At 38.5% G+C, this 22,893-nt stretch overlaps 1 protein-coding gene across 1 annotated transcript in view; it reads left to right on the top strand.

The window, feature by feature from the left end:
* Positions 1-22,893, top strand: part of RELCH (RAB11 binding and LisH domain, coiled-coil and HEAT repeat containing) — a 48,007-nt gene that overhangs the window by 15,921 nt on the left and 9,193 nt on the right. Inside the window, exons 11-22 of the mRNA XM_026034565.1 lie at positions 5,345-5,457; positions 8,851-8,941; positions 12,828-12,899; positions 13,645-13,785; positions 14,301-14,465; positions 15,252-15,399; positions 17,205-17,361; positions 18,014-18,137; positions 19,180-19,228; positions 19,691-19,770; positions 20,464-20,570; positions 21,113-21,212. Of these exons, the coding sequence (XP_025890350.1) occupies positions 5,345-5,457; positions 8,851-8,941; positions 12,828-12,899; positions 13,645-13,785; positions 14,301-14,465; positions 15,252-15,399; positions 17,205-17,361; positions 18,014-18,137; positions 19,180-19,228; positions 19,691-19,770; positions 20,464-20,570; positions 21,113-21,212 (1,347 nt within the window). The remainder of the gene's footprint in view (positions 1-5,344; positions 5,458-8,850; positions 8,942-12,827; positions 12,900-13,644; positions 13,786-14,300; positions 14,466-15,251; positions 15,400-17,204; positions 17,362-18,013; positions 18,138-19,179; positions 19,229-19,690; positions 19,771-20,463; positions 20,571-21,112; positions 21,213-22,893) is intronic.

The raw sequence follows: 22,893 nt of genomic DNA, 5'->3' as shown, positions 1-22,893 counted from the left end.
GCCTTAATAAGTAGCTTTTCCCAGCACCTCCACATTGCTATCAGTTTCATAACCTTCTTTCAGGTGTAGTTGTGGGATTTGAAGCATAATCATTCTGTTAATTTTTATCAGTACCAATGTTACAAAAAAAAATAGTTAAGAAATAAACTATCTTCACCTGTACATGGCATAAATCTGTCTTGCCCGTCAAAAATAGTTAACGTTGGAGAGTTTTACCACAAATCTACAGATGAGTGGTAGTGATACCAAGAGATTCTAACTCAAAAATGGTTCTTGGCAAGGTTGGGTTATAATACAAAGGGATCACCAGTCTTCTCTGAAAGCATGCAATGGTAGCATTGTAGCTTTTAAGATCCCACCCTGTCTGTGTTCAGAGAGATTTAAACATAATTTTTATGATAAATCTCTTAAATATAGAGATTTAGAAGATTTAGAGATAGATCTCTTCTTCTTTAAGCCTCCATCGTATTTATTTTAGTTGCTCCATACTAAGTTGAAGTTGTTAGGCTCTGCGTTCTTGTTTTGGAGAAACTGCCTTTATATGGAAGCTGGCAGTCTCTTAAGTAGATGTTAACATTTAGCGAAGATTAATAAGTCCTTCTATCAATGACTTGCCCCTTCTTAAAGGCACTAGTAAACTGCCTCACTTTATTAGTAATTGCTTTAGTAGATATTAATGTTGACATCTGAACAACCAGTCAGTGGCTGATACATTTCTAAAGATACTTGTTACGTTGTGAATTGGTGCAGCTCTGCTTGTTCTTTGATATCTGTAATTGGGTTCTAGGGGCATATGCAAAAGAAGGAAAATTTGGAATATTAAATATGGTGAATGAAGAGATGATTCTAATTATTTCTTAAAAAAGCAGCTCAAAAGGGTAAAATATACTTACATTAATACCCATAAACACAGTTGGTAGTCTTGAAAAAGTTACGTATTGTTAAAGATAGTTAATTTTATTTCCATTACACCTGTCTAGTTTAGTGCAACTGCTTGCAAATGTTTGTGAATATTGAAATTTGTATGTGAATGCATTCACACACGTGAGATATTGCTGGCTATGCATTAGTTGAAATGCAGTATCAAAATGCAAGAAACCTGCTCTTCAAAGGAGAAAAACAAAAAACAACAACAAAAAAACCTTTGCATATGTGCTCTATAATAATCTTTTTTGCTAATGAGCAGTCTCCATATAATTTTCCCATACCATTTCCTGATAATTTAGGAGGTTAGTAAAACTTCATTTGCATTGAAATCTACTTCCTTAAATATGTCTTTAAGGACTCTATGCACTTACAATGTCTTTTCCACTTAAAACATGCTTGAATTTCTTTGGCCAGCATTAAAGATTGTCTCTCTCTATTTATAAAACTTTTTCTAGTATATAAAACTTTTTCTAGTTCTGGGCTCCCCAGTATAAGAGGGATGTGGAGCTTCTCGAGAGGGTCCAGAGAAGGGCAACCAGGATGATTAAGGGAATGGAACATCTCTCGTACGAAGAGAGGCTGAGTGAGCTGGGCCTGTTTTCTCTGGAGAAGAGACGGCTCAGAGGGGATATGATTAATATGTATAAGTTCAGGAAGGGAGAATGCAGGGAGGAAGGGGACAAGCTGTTTTCACTGGTGGCCAGCGATAGGACGAGGGGTAATGGCCACAAGCTGAAGCACAAGAAGTTCCGTCTCCAGGTAAGGAGGAACTTCTTTCCTGTGAGGGTGACAGATCAGTGGAACAGGCTGCCCAGGGAGGTTGTGGAGTCTCCTACTCTGGAGGTCTTCAAAACCCGCCTGGATGCCACCCTGTCCCACATGCTCTAGGTGTGCCTGCTTGAGCAGGAAGGTTGGACTAGATGATCTGTAGAGGTCCCTTCCAACCTTGAATATTCTGTGATTCTGTGATAAAATAATTCAAAACTGTTTTCTCCTCCTTCGTAGGATCTGAAAGTCTTTATATTCCAGTCAGGTTAGAGGAGTACTTTGCTTTCATGCAGTTTCCATTCTCTGGAGTACCTAGTCTCAAAAGAGTTTGAGCAGGAGGAAACTTCTTGGCTTAATATCAAGATCTTGTTTCTTGATTAAGAACAAGAGTAATACTTCCCGTGTGTGCGTATATATATCATTCAACTCATCTGTTATTTCAGGGATTTTTTTATACCTCTAAAGCTTTCAATTGCATTATACAAAATAAAGTCATCATATTAAGGAGAAACTCAATATCCTCTACTAAATTAATTTCTTGGCTTCATTTATGGCATTTTTAAGAGTAGAACTTAGTTTTTTTCTGTCCGAAGTTCAAGAATAGGTAATATAACCTGCAGGCTTAGAACTGATGCTATTCTTGACTCTACTAGCAGAAACTAAAGCTGTATATTTAAGGTTGTGTGCATTATTGTAGAGTGTACATTATTATTGTGTTGTGTGTGTTGTTGAATAGAAACTATATATCATTGACATATATATATGTGTGTGTGTATATATATGTGTGTGTGTGTGTATATATATATATGTATTATTGACATCATTGAGACACTTTAATTCCCTGGTTGTTTTTTATACATAATTGTCTCTTAGAAGATGTTGAGACTGATGCAGATTTTGATCAGTCTTAGTACTTTGAAAAATGGATAAAATATTGGCTCTTTGAAACTTAAGTTGAGGTAGGGCCCATACTTTGTTTCTGGAAATGGGTCTACTGCTGCTCTCAGCTGCCTCTTCTGCTTTGTGTTTTTTTCCCCTGGATAGGAATAGTTAAGTTAGTTTTCTTAGAATGAAATAATTCTGGATTGTAAAGAATCCCTTCAATCCCAACTCTTTAGCCTGGCCTGTTAACAATGTTTCTTAGGAAAATAATATATTTTTTATATGCAAGCAGATGGAATGCTTATGAGTTAAATTGCCAATTGCCACTAATTTTTTAGCGGTGTTTTTTTAATGTGGATTACCAAATGAACAATGGATATAAAGAAGTATGAATTTTCTTGGTTTGTTGTGTTTTCAAGTCTGTATCTACATTAAAATTATCCATTTCGGGGTTTTGCGTGAGAGACCATTTAGATTTTGGCATAGCAGTCTTACCCCATGAACCAAAATTAAATTTGAAGTTGTAATCTTGTAAGTTTTTGATGCTCATTCTGAGTCATGTGCTAATGCTACTTTTGTCATTTGAAAGTGAAAAGGATGAATTCTGAACCCAAAATAGATCCTTGTAGTACAAGAGACTACACTAGTCTTTTATTTATGTCCGCAACTATAACAGTTCTGCTGCATTTTTCTGCCCTTGGTTTCAAGGACTATGTTGCAGAAAAATTTTCATGTAATATTGGTTGATAATATAAGTATTGACGCTAAGGAAAATTTTAAAAGCACCTTTACAAAGCACCTTTAAAGGTACCTTTTATGTGCTCTTAATTTATCTCCTTTTTTGCCTATTTGCTGTATTATTAAATTTAGTATTTGAAATAACGTAAAATTTTATAACACTTTCAAGGTTTACTAATCTTGAAACCTACTCTAATTAAATTTATTATTTGAAAGCATTACTTTGCTTATGAGCGCAGCAGCATAAAGGCATTAATTAGTCAGAGAAGCTTTGATGTATTAGACTCTTATTAGAATGATGAAAGGAAAATTAGACTGCAGATGATAACTCTGATAGAAAATACCTTACTTCTGTATAAAAAATTGTCAATAAAACAGACAAAAACTTGGTATAGGAAAGGTGTGTGTGTATATATATAAATATATATATATGTGAAATTTTTTAATACATTTTGTAGTCAGAATTGTTTTGCGTCTAATTGAGGTAATACCAGTAACTGAGGTAATTCCTCTTTAAAAAGTGACCTTCCCTTTGACCATAATAAATAGTAGGTCCACATGTCCATGTAAGTGTTGTCTTTATTGAGAACTTGCATCAGCTCCAACAGTGCACTTTGTTCAGAAGTTACAGAATATATCCCTTTTCCCCATTTTTTTTCCTTTTTTTTCCATGTGTCACCTGTATGCAGTTTGTATCATGGTCAAGACAAAGCATCTTATTTTCTCCCTGCTCTCGCTTGGGCAGGCACAAACTGCCTATTTCCCCAAATAGAAACTTTTTCTGGTCGAGGTGAGACCTCTGGCACATGGTATTTTATTTCCAGGCTCATTCACCAAGTCACAAGTGCTAAGCAGGTTATAACGACATTCTGCTCTCTCTCTAAACAGAGAAGAGTTTCTGGTGTCTGAAAACCACTTTTTCTGGTATTGTTGATTGCGTTAGTTGCATTTCCCTAAGTCAGGGGCAATAGGGAAACAAGGAGCTTTGGGATGAACAGGACATTAAAATCCCAAATTAAAGTGAGAAGGGAGGATTTTTGTTTTAGTTTCTCACTTTTCACTCAACTGTCAGCACAAGTGATATTCCTTGCCAAGGAAGGCAGAACATGTGAAATAGTACGGGAAGCCCTCTCCTTGATTACTGGTCACCGTGTATATTCTCCACAGCAATAAAAGTCCTGTTAACTCTTCTCCTTAGCCAGCCACATGCTTGCTGTGCTCTGTCTTACTGAAAAATGTAAGGTTTGGACAACTGCTTTGGACAGCACTTCTCTGCCTTTTTTGCTGGTGGAAAGTACGGGATTTATTAAATAAGGCTCAGTCTAAAGTTTGGCACACAGCAGCTGAGAGGAGTGAATTTGGAGGAGTGAACATGTTCCATTTCACAACAAATACTCTATACTAATTGAATGGCTCTAAAATTTTTAAAAAGTGAGAATTAAATGTCAGATGTTAATTGATTATTGGAAAAAATCCTTTTAAAAAACACGCAGTTCTCAGTTGTCATAAAACAGAGGATATCTCTCTACAGTCACCTTTCCTAATGTGTATGTTTCTTGATGCTTATTCAAACTCCTACACAAAATTCTGTGTGCTTAATTGGAGGTTTTGTCTTTTATTCCATGGCATCACAAGTAGCTTTTCCATAGTAGCTCTGTTTAAATCTGTGGAATCTTCTATGGAATTTTCTTCCGTTCAGAAGAAAATGAAGAAAATTTAAATTTAAACCATAATTTTTCTGTATTCCAAGTTGCAGGAGACCTGCATATGTTAATTGCAGACTTTGCAGAGCTTTTTGCGATATGTGCTCCTTCTCCCCTAATTCTTCCTGGGATAAAAATCATTCTAACTCTTGGAGCTTTGTGGGTCTTTTAGGTCTCTTTGTAAGAGATCAAGAATTTAAAAGGTCTTCTGTAACTGTTTTGATGTTGCGTGTCTAGATTTATATTCTTAATTTCTTTTGCTGTGAAATGAATATATGCCCAAAGCATTTTTACTTTGTTTGGTTTTCCCCCTCCCAATTTCTTAGGAATTGATCCCACTCATACTGTGTACAGCCTGCCTCCATCCTGAACCCAAAGAGAGAGACCAGCTTCTGCACATACTGTTCAATTTGATCAAGCGACCGGACGATGAGCAAAGGTGCGTTTGTGCTGGGCGTTACGGGGCAAGAACGAACCTTTTTCTTGGTGATGGAAACTGGGTATTACTTGGGTTATTTTAATCAGCTTTCACTGACATTTTCCTGTTTTAATGTTAAATTTACATAACCTTTGGTACTTTCCCTTTTCATGAACAACTTTCGTGTGCAATTTCTAGTTATTGAAATAAAGGGATAGGGTTGGCAAAGGGCAGTGTAGCTTTTCAGTTCCTTTTTTTATAAAACATCAACTGAATTTGTTTGTGAAAGTAAGCTTTAAGAACTTAATTTTTAATAATTGTAGATATGAAAATCAAAATGCATCAAGACAATTGTTATATTGATCTTAATTGTCCTTATGCTTATCAGGTAACTATTATGCTTAGTGTGGGAAAATAGCTTGGGCGTTTGCAATAAAAATTCAGAGGACTGAAGATGCGGTTTTGACAAATATACAGAAGTTTGTTCAGTTAAGACTTAGAGGTAAAAATCAAATCTTACTTGGTTTTTAGCTCTTGCCTAATAATTGAGAAGTTAGACTTTGCTTCTGCCAGTCTTGGTAAGATTGACCTTAAGGTTGAAAGGCAGTATCCCAGCTGGTGTGTTTTCTTCTGTAATAGTGAAATACATTTCATACTCACTTTCAAACAAGTGGTTTGTGCTTCTTCCATCGTTTACAATTAAAAATGTCTTGTCAGGCATCTGTATCTGTCCTTGCCCTGTACTGTCTTCAGTATATGACTTTAATGAAATGTATAGAAAGCATCTTGGAAGTTTCCCTGCAGCTGAAATTCTCTAGTTTCCCATGGTAAAATTAGAAATGAGATGCAAGGGAAAGAGGTGGCTCCGTGACAATAAATAAATAAAAGGCACTTGCAGCATGGTAGCCCCGTGCAGATTGAAATTACATCAAGGTCCAACCTTTGTTCTGTTCTTCTGAAATCTGCCTCTAAATATCTACTGTTATTGAAGTATTTTGAGCGCTCCCAGCAGTTTGTGAAGATAAGATTATTTTGTGGTTGAGTCAGGCAGGAAGCTGCCTGTCCTTTGTAGTCCCTTGTAGTTGTTTGCTCACACGGTTGCTGGTCTGATTGATTTTGCATATGACCACTTAGCTGCAGGTAAGTTTCTTTTCCAATATCTATGAAAGAACGGAATTTAGGCTTCTTTTTTCTTTGTTCTTGTGAAATAGATTTATATCTAAAATGAATGACTTATCTCTTATTTGACAGAAGTATATGTATTGGATATTCTTCAGTCAGGTGCTATATTGCCTTTAACAATTTTAAATATTTTTATAATGTTATAAATGCATTTGTTTTGTCCTGGAGGGTTTGACAGAATATCGTTCTTTTTTTTTATTATTATTTTCTTGAAAATGAGAGACTCTGAATAAAGTCAGAAAATACTAACATTTTGTTCCAGCCATTATTTTATGCTTATATTATATATATATATGTACCAAAGTGTGTATTATATATGCTTGGCTTTTGTCTAAGTATGTTCAAATAATATTTTAGCAGTCTTACACAGGATGAAGCAAACAAAGACTTTCAGGTTAAATCACCAGAAAAATGGTATTAATTAATGCACTTTTATCTTCAAGACTTTGCTTATTTATAGACTCTGTCGTGGTTGTTTTTATTTAAGTATGTGTAGAGCTCTCCCCTGCAAAGGGACAAATACCGTCAGATGGGGTGCCTTAGGACCTGGTTAAAACACAAGTTAGTCTTAAGTTTCTGCATTAGGGGTCATAAGTGCATGCTCTCAAACGAGCTGTTTGAGGACTAGCATTGCCAGCATATTGTTAACAAAACAACTTGTTAGGACAGCAGGTCTTTCTACAAAGGCTTTTCTGCCTCCTCTCTCCTACCAGGTCTAGACTGCAACTTTTGCAACACTTCAGATTAAGGAGGTTTTTTGTTTGTTTGTTTTTAAATGATCTGTCATTGTGACCTTCCCATTTTCTGGAATATTGCCAGGATATATATACTTGCAGGAGAATTGCAACATGTCGCCAGTATAAATATTTAAAACATTCTCTTTGAAATGTATTAAACATCCCAACTTTATAGGCAAGGCAAAAGAATGTCTGGCTTAATTTTTGCAAAATTAGACTACATAGACCTTTTCTTAAGGGCATGGGGGGAAAGCTTAGAAAAAAATGCCTTTATTTATTTCTAGCGAAGTATATTTCAAGTAATTACTATAATTTGCTGTTTGCAGTGATTATTTAATAAGCATGTGTTCAGTTACCCAGAATTGTTGTTCTCTTACCCAGAACATGTGCTCTGTTGCCCAGTTGGGTGATGAGGTGCAGTGTGTAGGTCAAGAACTCGAGACAGGAACTTGAGCAACTGCTTCACTGGTTGTCGAACTCGGAGTGACCGTGGGCATTTGCCTCCATGCCGCTATCACCTAGTCTGTTTTGATTTCTTGAGTCTTATCTAATCATTGCCCTTCTGTTGTCCTTCAGCCCCCTCACCTGATCAAAGCTTGTTTGAGTGCTGCCATAGTTAGAAAATTGGGTGGAGTTGGTAAATTACTTGCAAAGTTGGTATCATTCCAGTCCTACCAACAGGAAACAAAGATTAAAGTCAAAAACCCTAACAAGACAAATGCTCAAATTTTAAATATATACATTTACCTGTGAAGTTACTAGAACAACAATCTATTTGTATAAAGACCTTAGGAAAAGAACAAATCACTTAAAAATATTGCTACAAAATACTTGAGTCATCCATACTACTGATTGATTAACTGATTCCCTTTTACAATGGGCTTTGGAAGATTTTTGACAAGAGTAGTGCCCAGTGTTTTTGGAGCGTTTACAGTATCCTCTGTCTTAGGTATGATAGAAAACAATTTCATAAGAAGAACTAAGTTACTTGTTTTGAACAAATTGGATCATTTAAAAAATCCAAGTGTTTCTAAATAAAAATAGTGGGTGTGCTTGACTGTCGTATTGATACTGTGATAAAGTTTAGATTGCATTAGTCCACAGTTCAGTACAGTATTCAGTAGTAAGAATTAAATTGGATATTTAGTCAGAGATTCCCAGTCTCACAGATTGGGAGATAGTCATTTCAGAGATTCCTGGAAAAAAAAGTTTTCCGGAAAGGCATATTAAGAAGAAGATAAATAATAGCTTTCCATTTAAGATGTTACATTTATTGATTTGTCCATATACATGTATATGCCGAGATATTTGGCATCACATTTTGAGTGCCAAACAGTATCCGTTAGTGTAACAAGCTTGGGAATCAGTCATTAAAATAATTCCTTCGTCTGACAGCTTCTGCTTTTTCTTTCTGGTGTAATAAATGCATAGCCAATTATAGAGCTTTGTTTTTTGACTTTGTAAACAGGTTAAAGCTTTAAATTTATGTTTTCAGACAGATGATACTGACTGGGTGTGTGGCGTTTGCGCGACACGTTGGACCGACACGTGTGGAAGCTGAGCTCTTACCACAGTGTTGGGAGCAGGTAACTGAACGCTTTGTGCTTTACCCTGGTAAATCAATTGCAGCTTTGCAAATTCAGGATTGTGGTGGGGTTGTCTGTTTTCTGCAAGGGAGGGTTTTTTTTATTTTTATTTTTATTTTTTTAGGAATGATAGTTCAAACTTTTTTTCAGAAAGATGTTTGGGTGATCTTTAGCCTCAGTGTATGTACATTTATATAACATTGAAATAAATTCAAAACCAGCCCAAGACAATCTGAAGATTCGAGTTACCTCCCTATACTTGCATTCATTGTATTGAAATGCAGAATGTACGCACAGTACACGCATTTATGTTGTTTAATTGGGGTCTAATACTCCCCCTATGAGTTAGGTGCATTTGTAAATTCCATACAGTAAACACCAACCTGTTAGAAATCCATTTTCATTCTAAGATGTCCTTCACTGATTTTTATGTTGTAAGTATTAAATACTCAGAAGAGTTTCCGGACTTGAGCTAATTTCTGTTTTTAAAAGAAAAATAAAGATGAAAGTAGCCAGAAAGAAATAAAATACCCTCTCTAGGGGGAAGGGTTTTTACACCTGTAAGGTCAGCCTGAAGCCTGCACTGTGACCCCTAGAATCTGTGTGTGTCTCTTTCCACAAATACTGTGAATTAATAAAAGTAACCAGCAACCAAACTGAAATGTTCTTACTGTTTCATCTGAGGCATAGAAACAGGGCACCATGAGTTCAGATGAAAATGCGTGATATTTTCCTACGCTAAAGAAAGGAGAGTTTATCATTGCCCAAAGAGAGTCAGCAAATAAGCAATGAGGGAGCAGTAATGTTTGCTTGAGTGCCTTCTTTCTTCTCTGATAATTGTCTGCTGCTTCTCCACTTGCATAATTCAGCCATCCATTCAGGATGCCTCTCTGTTTCACAATAAAGTCCAAGTATCAAGAATATTAATGCTTTCTGATAGGAGAAGTACATATAGAAGCAGCATTTGTGCTTACTTGTGTTTTAGGCTTTGCTTAAAGGAGCCAGTGCCAGCTCAGTAAGAGCACGTCATCTTTCCAACAGGTTCTTGCTGGTGTGATGCTGAGGCATCAGGGAAATCCGTCCAGCTTCCCGAGTGCAGTGCAGCAGGCTGCCAAGCCATATGCCATCTCCTCATGCATTTAATGCGTTTTGCCAGACTTTGTTTGCAGTATTGAAAAAAGCTCCAGCAAATACCAGCTGATTATCCTTGTTGTGGAACTGAGATAGGGGCAACTCAAAAATATCTAGACTATAGTTTTCTGCATTCTGAGTAGATTCTGAAAGCATCAGTGCAGTTAGCTAAAATGTATTTGCAAACACAAAATGAGTGGGCCCTCAGAAGATCCAGCATTTTCACCCAAATATTCTGAACTTCAGAGCTGGTCTCCGTGATGTTACTACCTGCTCTTTGCAGCTCTGCATGTGTGGTTTACCTGCTTAGCCTGGAGAAGATTTGAGAGGGGATCTTATTGATATGTACAAATACCTGAGGGGAGAATGTAAAGAGAATGGGTCCCAGCTCTTCTCAGTGGTGGCCAGTGACAGGACAAGGGCAGTGGATACAAGCTGAAACACAGGAGTTCCATCTCCATGTGAGGAGGAACTTGTTTCCTATGAGGGTGACAGAGCCCTGGCACAGGCTGCCCAGGGAGGCTGTGGAGTCTCCTTCTCTGGAGATCTTCCAAACCCGCCTGGATGCCGCCCTGTGCCCCGTGCTCTGGGTGTCCCAACTGGAGCAGGGAAGTTGGACTAGATGATCTCTGGAGGTCCCTTCCAACCTCAACCATTCTGTGATTTCACAGCCTGCTCATCTGAGATTAGTTCAGCTACTGTTGATGCTGAAAGCTTGCTCAGAGGTAGTGACTGACTGATTTTCACAGAACGTAGTTCTGGTCATTAAGGACAAAGGCAAAGAAATGACAAAGATTTCATGTTAATTTTGCCGTAGACTAATCTTCTCTCACCATGAATCTTACAGACATTTGAATCTTTTTTTTTTGTTTTGCTTGTCAAATATGTCTTTGTAGCATCAGGAGTGGCATTCATTGTCTTGCCAGCCCACCTCAACTAGGTGAAACTAGTCTTTTTTTTTCTATTTCCCCTCGGCTAGGCAGAGCTTCAGAAGACTGAGTGAAGGTCTAGGGCCAGTAGGGAATTTGCATTTATTAGCGTTTTCCATCTTATGGTTAAAGAAACCTGCCAAGCCAGCCAGTGATACTGTAGGACTAGGCACGCAGTCCGTTGCATGCTCATAATGATTTTTCTTTTATGAAATCTCCATGCTTCCAAAATACTACATGTGCCCCATTGAAGGGTGAATGCCAGACATTTGACAGCTTCTCAGAGAAGGTTCTGCTGTGCCTGAGACTTCAGTTTAGTCCTGAGGCTCCCAATTTGCTCATGTGAGTTTCTTGCAAATGATCCAGGTAGAACTTCGCTCTTGGGAGACTTCCTGGAGATATCGGATCAGAAGAGTGAGAAAGTTTAAAATACTAATATTGCACTAATATTGCTCGCCTGAAGTTGATTGTTAATACAGCTTTCCCAGTTAGGAAGGGCAGCCTTGCGGTGACATTGGCCGGCTCCGTTAGTGCCCATGAATTCCTTCCACCCCTAGAAAAGGACTTATGTATGTCCAGGTTGTTTAGATGCTCCCCGACATGATCGTCCTCAACCAACAGTAGGTTTTCCTTATTCCCAATGTTTCCATAGGTCTCAAGAACCTGATAAGCCAATCTTACTAATAAAGACCAAGGTGAAGTAGATGATTGGTACCTGGGCATTTTCTGTGATTAAAACTGCATGGCAAGAAAAAGAAATAGTCATGTACTGTGTGCACATACCTTATCTTATGTGACAGGGTAAACCTGTTCTGTGCTGTCTTAACTGTGAGGGTGCCAGAGCCTTGGCACAGGCTGCCCAGGGAGGCTGTGGAGTCTCCTTCTCTGGAGATCTTCCAAACCCGCCTGGATGCCGCCCTGTGCCCCGTGCTCTGGGTGTCCCTGCTGGAGCAGGGGGTTGGACCTGATGATCCATAGAGGTCCCTTCCAGTCTCAACCACCCTGTGATTCTATTCACTTGTCCCTCTCTTTATTGACAAAGTATGTTGAAATGTATCACCTTTCATTGTGCATCCATTTTCTCGCTATTCTCTTTTCTCGCTATTAAAACTGGCCGCATTGGGATGCAAACTTGCTTTAGAAGTGGCAATATCAATTTCATAAAGTAAACTTTTTGAATGAATGTTTTTTTGAGTAGAGAGGAAAAAGATAGGCATGGCAGGGTTAAGAGATTCTCAGGAACAGGAGCTTTTTCCAGTCACATCCCATATGGTTTTTCAGCTGGACTTGGATACAGGAGCAAGCAAATACTATTGACCTGATAAGCGTGTTGTCCTTAGACCCGGCTTGCTCAGCGCTGTCTGAGCCGCTGTGCTACACTGGTGGGCTCAGATCACTAGAGGGCACTTGTGTAGTTCTTAGAGGAATTGTGCTCCTGAAAGGCCCCACCAGGCAAGTGTTTTGGGAAATGGCAGCTGTAAGTTACTCTCATTCTTCAGAGTGTGTGTTTGATGTCAGTCTAGCAACCTATAAGCTATTTCTCTTTTTTAAAAAATGTATGTACAGGTTTGCACACATACATTCTTTGCAGATTCTCCTCTTAGTGGGAGCTCCAGTCTGCAGGGTAACTGAAGAAGAGAGAGCAGCTGCCTTTGCATTATGACCCAGTGCAAGATTTGGAGGCTGCTCAGTGCCCATAGGCACTTCTGTGGACAGAGCCAGTGTTTATAATGAGGCACACTTATCCCTGCGTGGCAGTTCATTCTAGCCACATTTTGAATACTGGTTACTGCACAGTCAATAACCATTGCATTTCCTTTTACCAGATCAGCCACAAATACCCGGAGAGGCGGCTACTGGTGGCAGAATCCTGTGGAGCCCTGGCACCTTACCTTCCTGTAAGTACTAATAGTGAACAACCCTCCCCTTTTCCCAGGGAAGTCACAGTGGCAGCCCACTGTGTCACAGAAACATCTTTTCTCTTCTCTACGGGTTGGGGTTTATGTGGACATTTGCATTGTATATCATGTATGAGAGACAATAAAGGAAGTTGAGGAAGAGATGGCTTGTTGTAAAGAAAGACAGCTCAGTCTAGCTGTAAAATGTCTTGATAACCATCATGGTCTGACTAAGCTGTCCTTGCTTCAATAAAGATGAGGTAAAGATGGGCTCAATTAAGGAAATCACCCAGGGGAAATGTAAATGGCATCAAGAGTGAAAGAAGTGGCAAAATGTGGTCGGTGGCTAACTGCAATTTGGAGCTTGTGGAAAAAGATGAAAGCAACCCAAATCAAAAACCATTTCTCTGCTTTAGCAAGAGACTGATTAGAAATTCTCTTTTGAGTGCTCGTCCAAGCCTAGGCCTGTGGTAGGTTTTGGCTATTACTTGTTTTCAGTACCTGCTTCTATAGTAGTTCAAGACCTAGGTTTTGTGCTTAGTTAGGATAAAAGGATCTCTTATTCTCTACTATCTCTACTAAGGCTACTCACACTAGATTTTGATTCATCCTCTTGTGGTGAGGACTGGGTGATTAATAATCGTAGAGATCCGCTAGTAAAAGAGCAAGCATTTCTGAAAAATGATATAAGCAATTATATGTAGTTTCATTGCCTTTAACAAGTATGTTTCTCGTTTACAAACAGAAAGAAATCCGTAGTTCGTTAGTACTTTCCATGCTTCAGCAAATGCTAATGGAAGACAAGGCAGATCTGGTACGAGAAGCTGTGATCAAAAGCCTTGGCATCATTATGGGATACATTGATGACCCGGACAAATACCAACAGGTATCATTTAGGATGGATTCCCTATCTATGAGTTGTGTTCTATAGTTATTTCATGAATAGAGGAGTGTATAATTTCAGATATTTTCATTAAATTGAGATACTTAATAGAAATTTGGATTGCTTATATGAATGTTGCTTTTTATTGCATCACCAAGACCAAAAAGAAAACAAATACTTCAAGTATCATTGTTACTTCAGGCGAAAGTTTGATCTTAATACTGTATAATGATGTTTTAGGTTCTTGAAAATGTAGATTTGTCTCTTCCTGTCTTTCAGTTGTTGAAAGCAGAGAAGTGAAAAGTAGGTGTGTGACTTGGACCGCCTACTGTTCACCTTTAGAGGCATGATGGCACTATCTGTTGACAAAGACCCCCTCATGTACAACCTTGTTTTTTATTAATGAAAATTTTTAAAAATTGATGGTAGTCTGCTTCAGATTTGAGCATGTTTTGTGGAGTTTCATTTGTTTGTAAACCTTAATAAGAATAATTATATTCTTTACTGTGTTTTCTCAGGGTTTTGAACTGCTGCTCTCGGCTTTAGGAGACCCTTCAGAGCGTGTAGTTAGTGCAACACATCAGGTATTTTTACCTGCTTACGCTGCCTGGACTACAGAACTGGGAAACCTACAGTTCCATCTTATACCTACGCTGCTTAATAAGATTGAAAAACTGCTCAGGGTATGTGTTCAGCTGGTCCTGCATTGGAGAGTTTTCTCTGTATCTCTGTTTCCTGTGTAGACTTTTAAAATAACATGGCAATGTAAATCATTGCCATTTCTGTTCTCTGAGGAAGAACATAAGCTCTGTAACTTCTACTTTGCAGGGAAGGGCAAAAAGGAAAAAAACCAACTTCTCTTAACAATTTGTTTCAGAGCCCAATAGTCAAAATGCAGTTTGGAAAACTCTTACTTCTGGCTGTGTTCAGGAAACAAAACTTTCCATTGCTTCAACTATGTTGGACTTAGATTTAAATTGTTTTTACGTGTCACACAGTGCTAAATAAAGTGCAATATTTATTGAATTTTTTAAAAAATAGAAGAATGTTTTAGTAAGTGCTTTGCAGTTCTGGGTTAGTTTGTCTGCAAATCTGGTTTGGTAGATACCTGGAAAGTGGTGACAGCATATTATAATAGTAATGGACTCAGCCAAGATGCTGATTTACAGAGTGCAGGTGACCAGTTTCCTCAGCTTCCAGATGCTTTAGACTCTTAAGACTGAGGAATCAAACTTCCAGAAGGTACTGGAAGTTTTTCCTTCAGAATATCAGTGTGTTCATGGACATGAAGCACTTGGTGCAGAAGGCTGTGTTGTGAGAGTAATTGTCTTAAGGGAGACAAGAGATTTGATTAATGACACAAAGTAAACTTGTTCAGGATAAATCAGGACATTGGCAAATGATAAACATGTACATAAGCAACAGACCATTAGAAGAGAAAGCTTTATCTAAATTTCTGTTTTTTTCAGGAAGGAGAACATGGCCTGGATGAACATAAGCTCCACATGTATCTGTCTGCTTTGCAGTCATTGATTCCTTCACTGTTTGCACTGGTGTTACAGAATGCACCTTTCACGAGCAAAGCTAAACTGCAGGGGGAAGTGCCACAGATAGAAGGTGAGTGATGAATTTCTGAAAAGTAGGTGCTCTAAAAACCAAGTATAATGTGGTGGCAAACCTCAAAACACTTATTTACCATCAAATGCAAAGAAGGAAGTCCAGAAATAGACCATAGGATGCATTAAACAGAATTAATCAGTATTTATGGTTACTACATAAACAATTGCTGGTTTCCTATATAAACTTTAAATTTCTATACCACCCTGTCTACACAGTAGTAATTTAAATTTCTGTTTCCAAGCTTCTTTTCTAATCCACCTGCTTTTTATACTGCCTTCTCAGAGAAACTAAGAACAAAAAATAAAACTGGTTATTTTGTGGAATTTCTTTCTTTAACATGGCTGAGTTGATGCAGGGTTTTGTTGCTGTTATTTGTGTTTTTTGGGGGGTTGGTTTTGTTTTCTTCCCAGCCAGATTCCAGCATGGGAAGATTTGTCATGTCTTTTTCTTCATTCTCTCATTTTTTCTCCTCCTCCCACTTCAGGGGGGGAAAAAAAGGTTCTCTAATTCTTTTCCCCTTCTTCAACTCATCTTTCCTGTGGAATAATTCAACCTTAGACCTAAAGCCTTATCTATTGTTCAACTAATTATCAGTATCAAGTTACTGACACGGAGGAAAAAAGTAAGACATGACTGTTCACAAAATGATTGCCAGTCAAATAAAGGAGAACTAAATGTGTTTTGGCTAAAATTTCTGCAACACGTTTATTACTTCTGTAGTATTATGTCTGCCACATATTGCAGGCAGAATGCTTACTCTTTGTCCAGTGGCTTTTCTTTTTCGCTGTATTGATTATACAGTGAGTTGCAATAAAATATGTTCCAGCAAGTGAATTCTGGAAGAAAAAAAGCTTTCTAATATGTCTCTTAAATGCATTTTTTATTAGTACTGCAGCAAATCGCTTACTAATGCTTTCTTTTCCCTGCTTTTTTTTTCCTCTGTTTAAGCAAGCTGATTATCACAGACTGGTTATCATATTTTTCTTTATGTCTGTAGTGTTTTTATTTGTTTCTCCTGATTTTTAAACCCTTTGGGGAAACAAAATAATCCTTATTTGGACTTTACCATTATGCTATGTGTATTAATGTAAAAGTGTTACACACACCACTCAGTTAAACTGTTTCAGCTGACCAGAGTCATCTGAAGATGAGTACTTTTTCCACGAGTTGTTACTGTTTAAATAAGGAAATCACAATTTCAGACTTCAGCCCAGTCCGACAGTTTCTCCTTTCACGGAGGTGTAGGAAAAAAGGTCTCATGCACTTTCCACTAACCTAGGAACGTTGCTGGAACTGGAGGAAACAGTTGCAGGAACTATAGGAAAGATTATGATGTCTTTTAACTTCATTCCTGAGTTCTTGTATGGATGATTGAGATAAATTGAGAGTAGGAGAAGCTGTGTAATTATAAGATGTTCATGGTGTAGCTGGCCTTCAGTGCCCAGATACTTAAATGGTCCAGAATCTTGTGAGGTTTTGCTTTTTATCGGTAAATTCTTCTGATCGTTTAAATAATTAAGAAGCTTGGGAGGGTGCCAGTGTCAAAAATACTTTGTATATAAAGATTGAACTAGGCTGATTAAAGTGTATCATTGGACATCAGGAGGCCTCTCCTCCTAGTCGTTCTGCTATAAAGTTCCAGCCTTCTTTGGGGTCTTCCCCAATCCCCCGTGTCTGCATTTTCCCTTTTAAAAAGCAAGGGTACTAGAAGGTTTCGGGTTGACTTTCCTGTCTGCGCTGACATCCCTTCCAAGGTGTATTCAGCTCTTCTGTAGGTGATGGCCTGTTCTGTGGTGTTTCAGTGACTCGATTTCCCCGAGCCGTGTCACCTCTTCAGGATGTGGCGACCATCATTGGAAGCCGGGAGCAACTGGCCGCCCTGCTGCAGCTCTACGACCATCAGCTGGAACACGAGGGAACCACCGGCTGGGAGACTCTGCTCTGGGTGGTCAATCAGCTGTGAGTTTCGGTCCTCTGGCTCCCGTACTGAAGCATGCCAAAGTTTCTGTAGTTCTTGGGCATCCTTATGTTTAGCAGTTATTAACAACAGAAGTCTGCTTTCAGCTAATTGCTATTAAGCTTGAAAGAGGAAAAGATAGAATTTCTTTGGCTTTTAAATTTCCTACATTACCTTAATTGCATTAATTACCTCCATTACAATACATTGCCTACATTACATTACCTTCCTACTTACCTTAATTTTATTCAGGAAATATCAGCTATATAATGGTTCAAGTAGGTAATAACTTGCTCCAGAAAAACTTACTTTCATCTTTGTAGCAGTGTAGCCAATTCTCTGTCGAAATAAAGTTTCTTTCAATCTGAGTGTTTCATGTTGAAACAACAGTTTTCTCTAGTAACAGATGTTGGGAAATGTAGGTCAGACTTTTCTGGCACTCAGACCACTGTTCAAGTTTCAGGAATTGCAGAGAGTATATAGATAATTTTATTAGAACCGATGAGGTTAAACACGTGTAATTACTAGTACAAATTATATATATATTTATGCATATGTGTGTGTGTATGTATTATATATGCATGTATGTTATTTCTTGGAGAGAAATAAAAGATCAGAGTAGTGTTTAATATACTTTTTGTTCCTGATTTTTAGGTTACCACGGCTCATCGAAATAGTTGGCAAGATCAACGTAGCCTCAACTGCCTGTGTCCATGAATTCTCTAGGTTTTTCTGGCGGCTTTGTAGGACGTTTGGGAAGATTTTTACAAACACTAAGGTAAGACGGTGCCTCAGATATTCTACCAAAAGAATGTTGTGGGGATGTAAATCATCCACGCTCATGGTATGTGTGAATACAGAAGTTTTATGTGACCGTTTATATTTGCTTGTCATATTAATGCCTTCCTGTTTGTACTTTGAATTTGCTGCTTTTAACTCTCTGTTCACATCCTTTTCTATTTTGTCTTCATCCATTGACAACTTCAGAATGGCCCTTTCATCCTATCGAAGAGGCATTTAGACAAGGCTGTTTTTAACTGTGCTCCATGTATTTGCCATGTGCATGGCATAGAGTGGGAGAGATTATCCTAATTCTGGTGACTGGACAATTTTCCTCCTCCAGAACAGCTGGGTATTTGCTGGGGTTTGACACGCATATAATGTTTCAGCCTGTACTTGGTTGATAATTGAAAGTGAATACTCTCTCTGCTCAAAGTATTTTCTGTTAATGATGTATGAAAAGTTTTATCAAGGAAATCAATCACTTTTTCCTCAATGAAACATTTTCTAAATATTCTACAAGGAAATGCTGAAAGACTAGAGGACTACCTGAAGATCATAACACAGAACAGGGCTAGTACTTCATACCGTGTTTATAGAGGATACTAATGCCAAGGTCCAGTCTCTGAAAGCCCTTTCTGTGTCTTGGGAACCAAAGCTTTTATAGACATGTCTTCATACTAACTATCACACCTGTGTTGTGAAGAGAGCTTCATTGAAATCAGCAAAGACACAAAAACAAAAAGCACTCTTTACATAAAGCTTTTACATAAAGCTGTAAACCTGAAAGCCCCGCTGAGCAAACTGCCAGGAGATTTCAGTTCGTGATATCAGGAGTGGTAAATGCTACCTCATTGTAGGAACACAGTGGAAGTTTTTATTCTCTTATGTCATATTTCCAATTTTGACAAAACCAGGTTGTGTTCTCTAAAGATTTCCCCTCCCCTCCTATTTTCTGTTTCTTGCTTCTTATTATTTTTATAAGTTGATTGACATTGGTAAGAGGTGTTGTTAAATGGGAGTCATTATCCTTTGTATAGGTCAAACCACAATTTCAGGAAATCTTAAGACTGTCTGAAGAAAACATAGGTAAGTAGCTTTTTGCCCATGTGAACAAAATTGATCTTCACCTGCAGAAAAAAAAAAAAAATTGTCAAATTCTTGTCCAAACGACATCCAGCTGGACAAGAATTTTCAAGTTTGTCATTTTCTAAAATGTTGAACAATCCAATCTTAATCATGGTGACTTTCTATTTTGATGTGATGTCCAATTGCAAAAAATCTCAAATCAGAATTCCCGTCAAACATCATTTTTGGCATGCAGATATATATGTATGAATTTATGTGTTTATAAATATATACATATATAATAAATATATAATATAAATATAGCAAATATATAGCAAATATAGTATAAATATAGTAAATGCTTGTAATTATAGATATATATTGTATATATAAAGAAATTCTTTGTACACCTGTGTGTATATGTAAAACACAAAAATTCTTTATATATGTATATATATGAATAAATATTCAATGTTTCATTAGATTCCATAGCAGGTAATGGAGTGCTGACGAAAGCCACAGTTCCCATCTATGCAACAGGGGTCCTTACATGTTACATTCAGGTGGGTTTGAAGGTTTTCTTCATTTCTCGAGTAGTTTCATTTGTTAGTTGAAACTTTAAAAAAAAAAAAAAAAAAGAATCTTGAAAGCTTTTAGTATCCTTGGACTTTGCAGATACTTGAATGAATAGGTAGCTTTTAACATATTCAAAGGTAGTATTTATTAGTGAAGCTGTTTAGATGATAGTCATATTTGTTTAGAATATAGGTTTCCACCTTTCAGATCTGGAGTCAGTAGATCATAAAGCAGTGTCAGGTATCTTGACCACTGTTAACTCTCTGATGGCTCTCATGTGTCTTTATTGAAGCTATTCATCCCGTTCAGTAAATGGGTCTCAGTCATTTAACTGTAGCCCTTGCAAACCATAATTCTGTGCCATTCTCTGAACCAGATACGTAGGTGGATGCTGTGAGTAATGTGCAGTTTGGGCACACCTGGAATCCTCCAGAGGTGTTGTACAATACCGAAATAGGCAGGAATTTGCCAACACCTGGTAGATACTGCCTGGCATTTACTGCTGACTCGCAGGAAAAAATAAATCCTTCATGGCCTCACAAATGTGTAACGAACACCAGTGTGTGGTGAACAATCAGAAAGGTTCAGTCTGCTTTTCTCTCCGCCTCTTTCATAGCTTCAGGTCGTGGGGGCTGCAGCAATACATCTATCCCATTTAATGCCGTGTGCTTTCCTTTCAGGAAGAAGACCGCAAGCTGTTGGTTGGGTTCTTGGAAGATGTGATGACCATGCTGTCACTATCCCACGCTCCTCTTGATAGCCTGAAAGCTTCTTTTGTGGAACTGGGGTAAAGAATTCCCTTTGGAATTCACTAGACCTAAGGACACTAAAATCTTTTGTTAAAAAGCTCATAATATGTTTTTGGCTGCAATTTTAGTAACTGTGATGCTTCAGGCAAATCGAGAGTCTTCTTGCAGTTTGTCTCTATAGTTTCATGAAATACTCACTTTTAATCTATAGTTTAACAATCAGGTGCCAAAAAAAATGTAAAAATTAACACGAGTCATATTAAGTATTAAATAGGAATAAATTTATTTTTCACCATACTGTTAGCTGTTTTTCTAAGTGACTGCATTAAATTCAATGTCATAATTTATTGCAAATACTCTTCTTAGAGTTTTTTTTTAAGAATTAATTTCAAAACACAACCTATTTTAGAGACAGTAACTGTAAATGTTGTGTTTTATGTAAGCCTTTTTGGAAGGATAAACTTCTAAGTTTTAGATTTTTAAGCAATGGAATTTTGAGACTACAGTTTTCATTTTGTAGACATAGGATCTCTCTAGAAGTTGGGATTTTTTTTTGATCTGTCCAATTGTTCTCTCCTAGTGCAAACCCAGCATACCACGAGTTGCTGTTAACTGTGTTATGGTATGGAGTTGTCCATACTTCAGCTCTTGTTCGATGCACAGCTGCTAGAATGTTTGAGGTAAGTGATATCCAAACTTTTTAAAACTGTTGGGGTGTTTTGTTGTGTTTTTAAGCACTAACTGAGGTAATGTTGCTGCACATGTTAAATTGTAAGTGGTTTAAAAAGGTTGTGTACTGTGTGATGGAGCAGGAAGCTGGTGTTGCATGATTGCTTCTGTGTCTAGTCTCTGATCAACAGTGTTTATCTCATTAGGCCCCTGCAAGCTTCTCTGCAGTAACTGTGTCTGTGGTCTGCTCCTGGCTTGACTGTTGCATTCTCATTACTGCATGCCAAAAAACCCTTTCTGATTACGAAAAAGAACTGCTGAAATGCATTGCTGAAAAGTGTTCAAACCAGATTTCAGTCTCTTGTCAAAGTGTTTGCTTAGGTCTCACAGACCTGCTGTAATCCCTGACAGGTCTGCAAATAAATATAAGGAAGCCTAATTCTCAAGCTATGGATTTTCAATACTGTTTTTGTTTAGTCCTAGTGATTCCTTAGTGATAGATCTGGTGGTCAAAACATATATTTAGTCAGTTAGGTGCTATTGTAAAAATATAAATTAAAATCCTACGTACCAGTGGCAACTTTAACGCATGTAAGCATTCTCTTAAAATCTGTAAGTTTGCTCAGGGAACAATTTGCCTGTTACCTTTAACCATTGAGTTTGCTTTGATTCCCACATCATGCCCTCATTTTATCAAATGGCAATTAAAAAAAAAAAGTATATGTATGTAGCATATATAGAAACACTAGGATGTATTCCAGCCCTGAACAAAGAGGTGGTTCCTTTTATTCATTTTGCATACTCCAAAGACATGGCTTTTATATTATACTCCGTACCTCTGTCTTTGCAAGTCTGCAACAAATTTCTCACCAGAGGAGCCTTGCAGTGCACCTCAAGCTGTGGATCATTTGTAGGCAGCCCTGTGTGGTACCTGACTCCTTGTTTCATACTGCACTTTAATTGTTACCAAGGCATAGGCAGCTTCATGGGAGACACTTTTCTCACTTGAAAACACTTTTATTACGTTGCCATCTTTATAACCATGGCATACCTATTTATGCATGATGATACATTTAGCAGGAGCCGCTGCTACAAATGCTGATGATGTGTTTTGCTTTGGGAAGATTCCTGCATTCAGTGAGTTTCTGGCACCTCGGAGGCCGCTCCCCAGCCAATGGATGCTCGATGAGATAGAGGAGAGTGCCAGCAGCAGGCAGCTGCGGGCTGCGTGACCGTGGCTCTGAGCCGTGCGGCGCTGGGGAGTGTGTGCAGTGCAGCACAGCGCGCGTTTCGGCTCGCTGCACGGTGCCACCAATGCAGGAGGAGGGGGAGGGCACGGAGGTGCGTTCGGGCATTTCCCCCCTTCCCTCCCGGGCGAGCAGCCGCAGCGCTGCGCTGTCTGGAGGCTTAGTGCGCTCGACAGCGATGCCAGAGTGAGCTCCAAGCACAGGATGCAGCCTGGCGGCCTCTGCCCGGCGCCAGTGCACGCGCTGCTGTCCAGCTTGGCCATCCAGCTCTGCTTGCCCTTCCGCCTGCTCGTGTGTTCCGGCAGGAGCTTCCCGTTGGGATGGCGACGCAAGCAGGTTTGGCTGCTGCTGGTTTGAACATGAGGCACGTGGCTGAGCCGCAGGCTTTGTTGCTCTGCTCGGGTTTAAGGTCGGGGGCGCTTAGCTGCTCAGTGGCAGTTCGGTT

Source organism: Nothoprocta perdicaria, unplaced genomic scaffold (assembly GCF_003342845.1).
Source record: "Nothoprocta perdicaria isolate Ctin4 unplaced genomic scaffold, notPer1 scaffold_147, whole genome shotgun sequence".
In the NCBI taxonomy this organism is placed as follows: Eukaryota; Metazoa; Chordata; class Aves; order Tinamiformes; family Tinamidae; genus Nothoprocta; species Nothoprocta perdicaria.
This window is presented reverse-complemented; position numbering and strand designations above follow the sequence as displayed.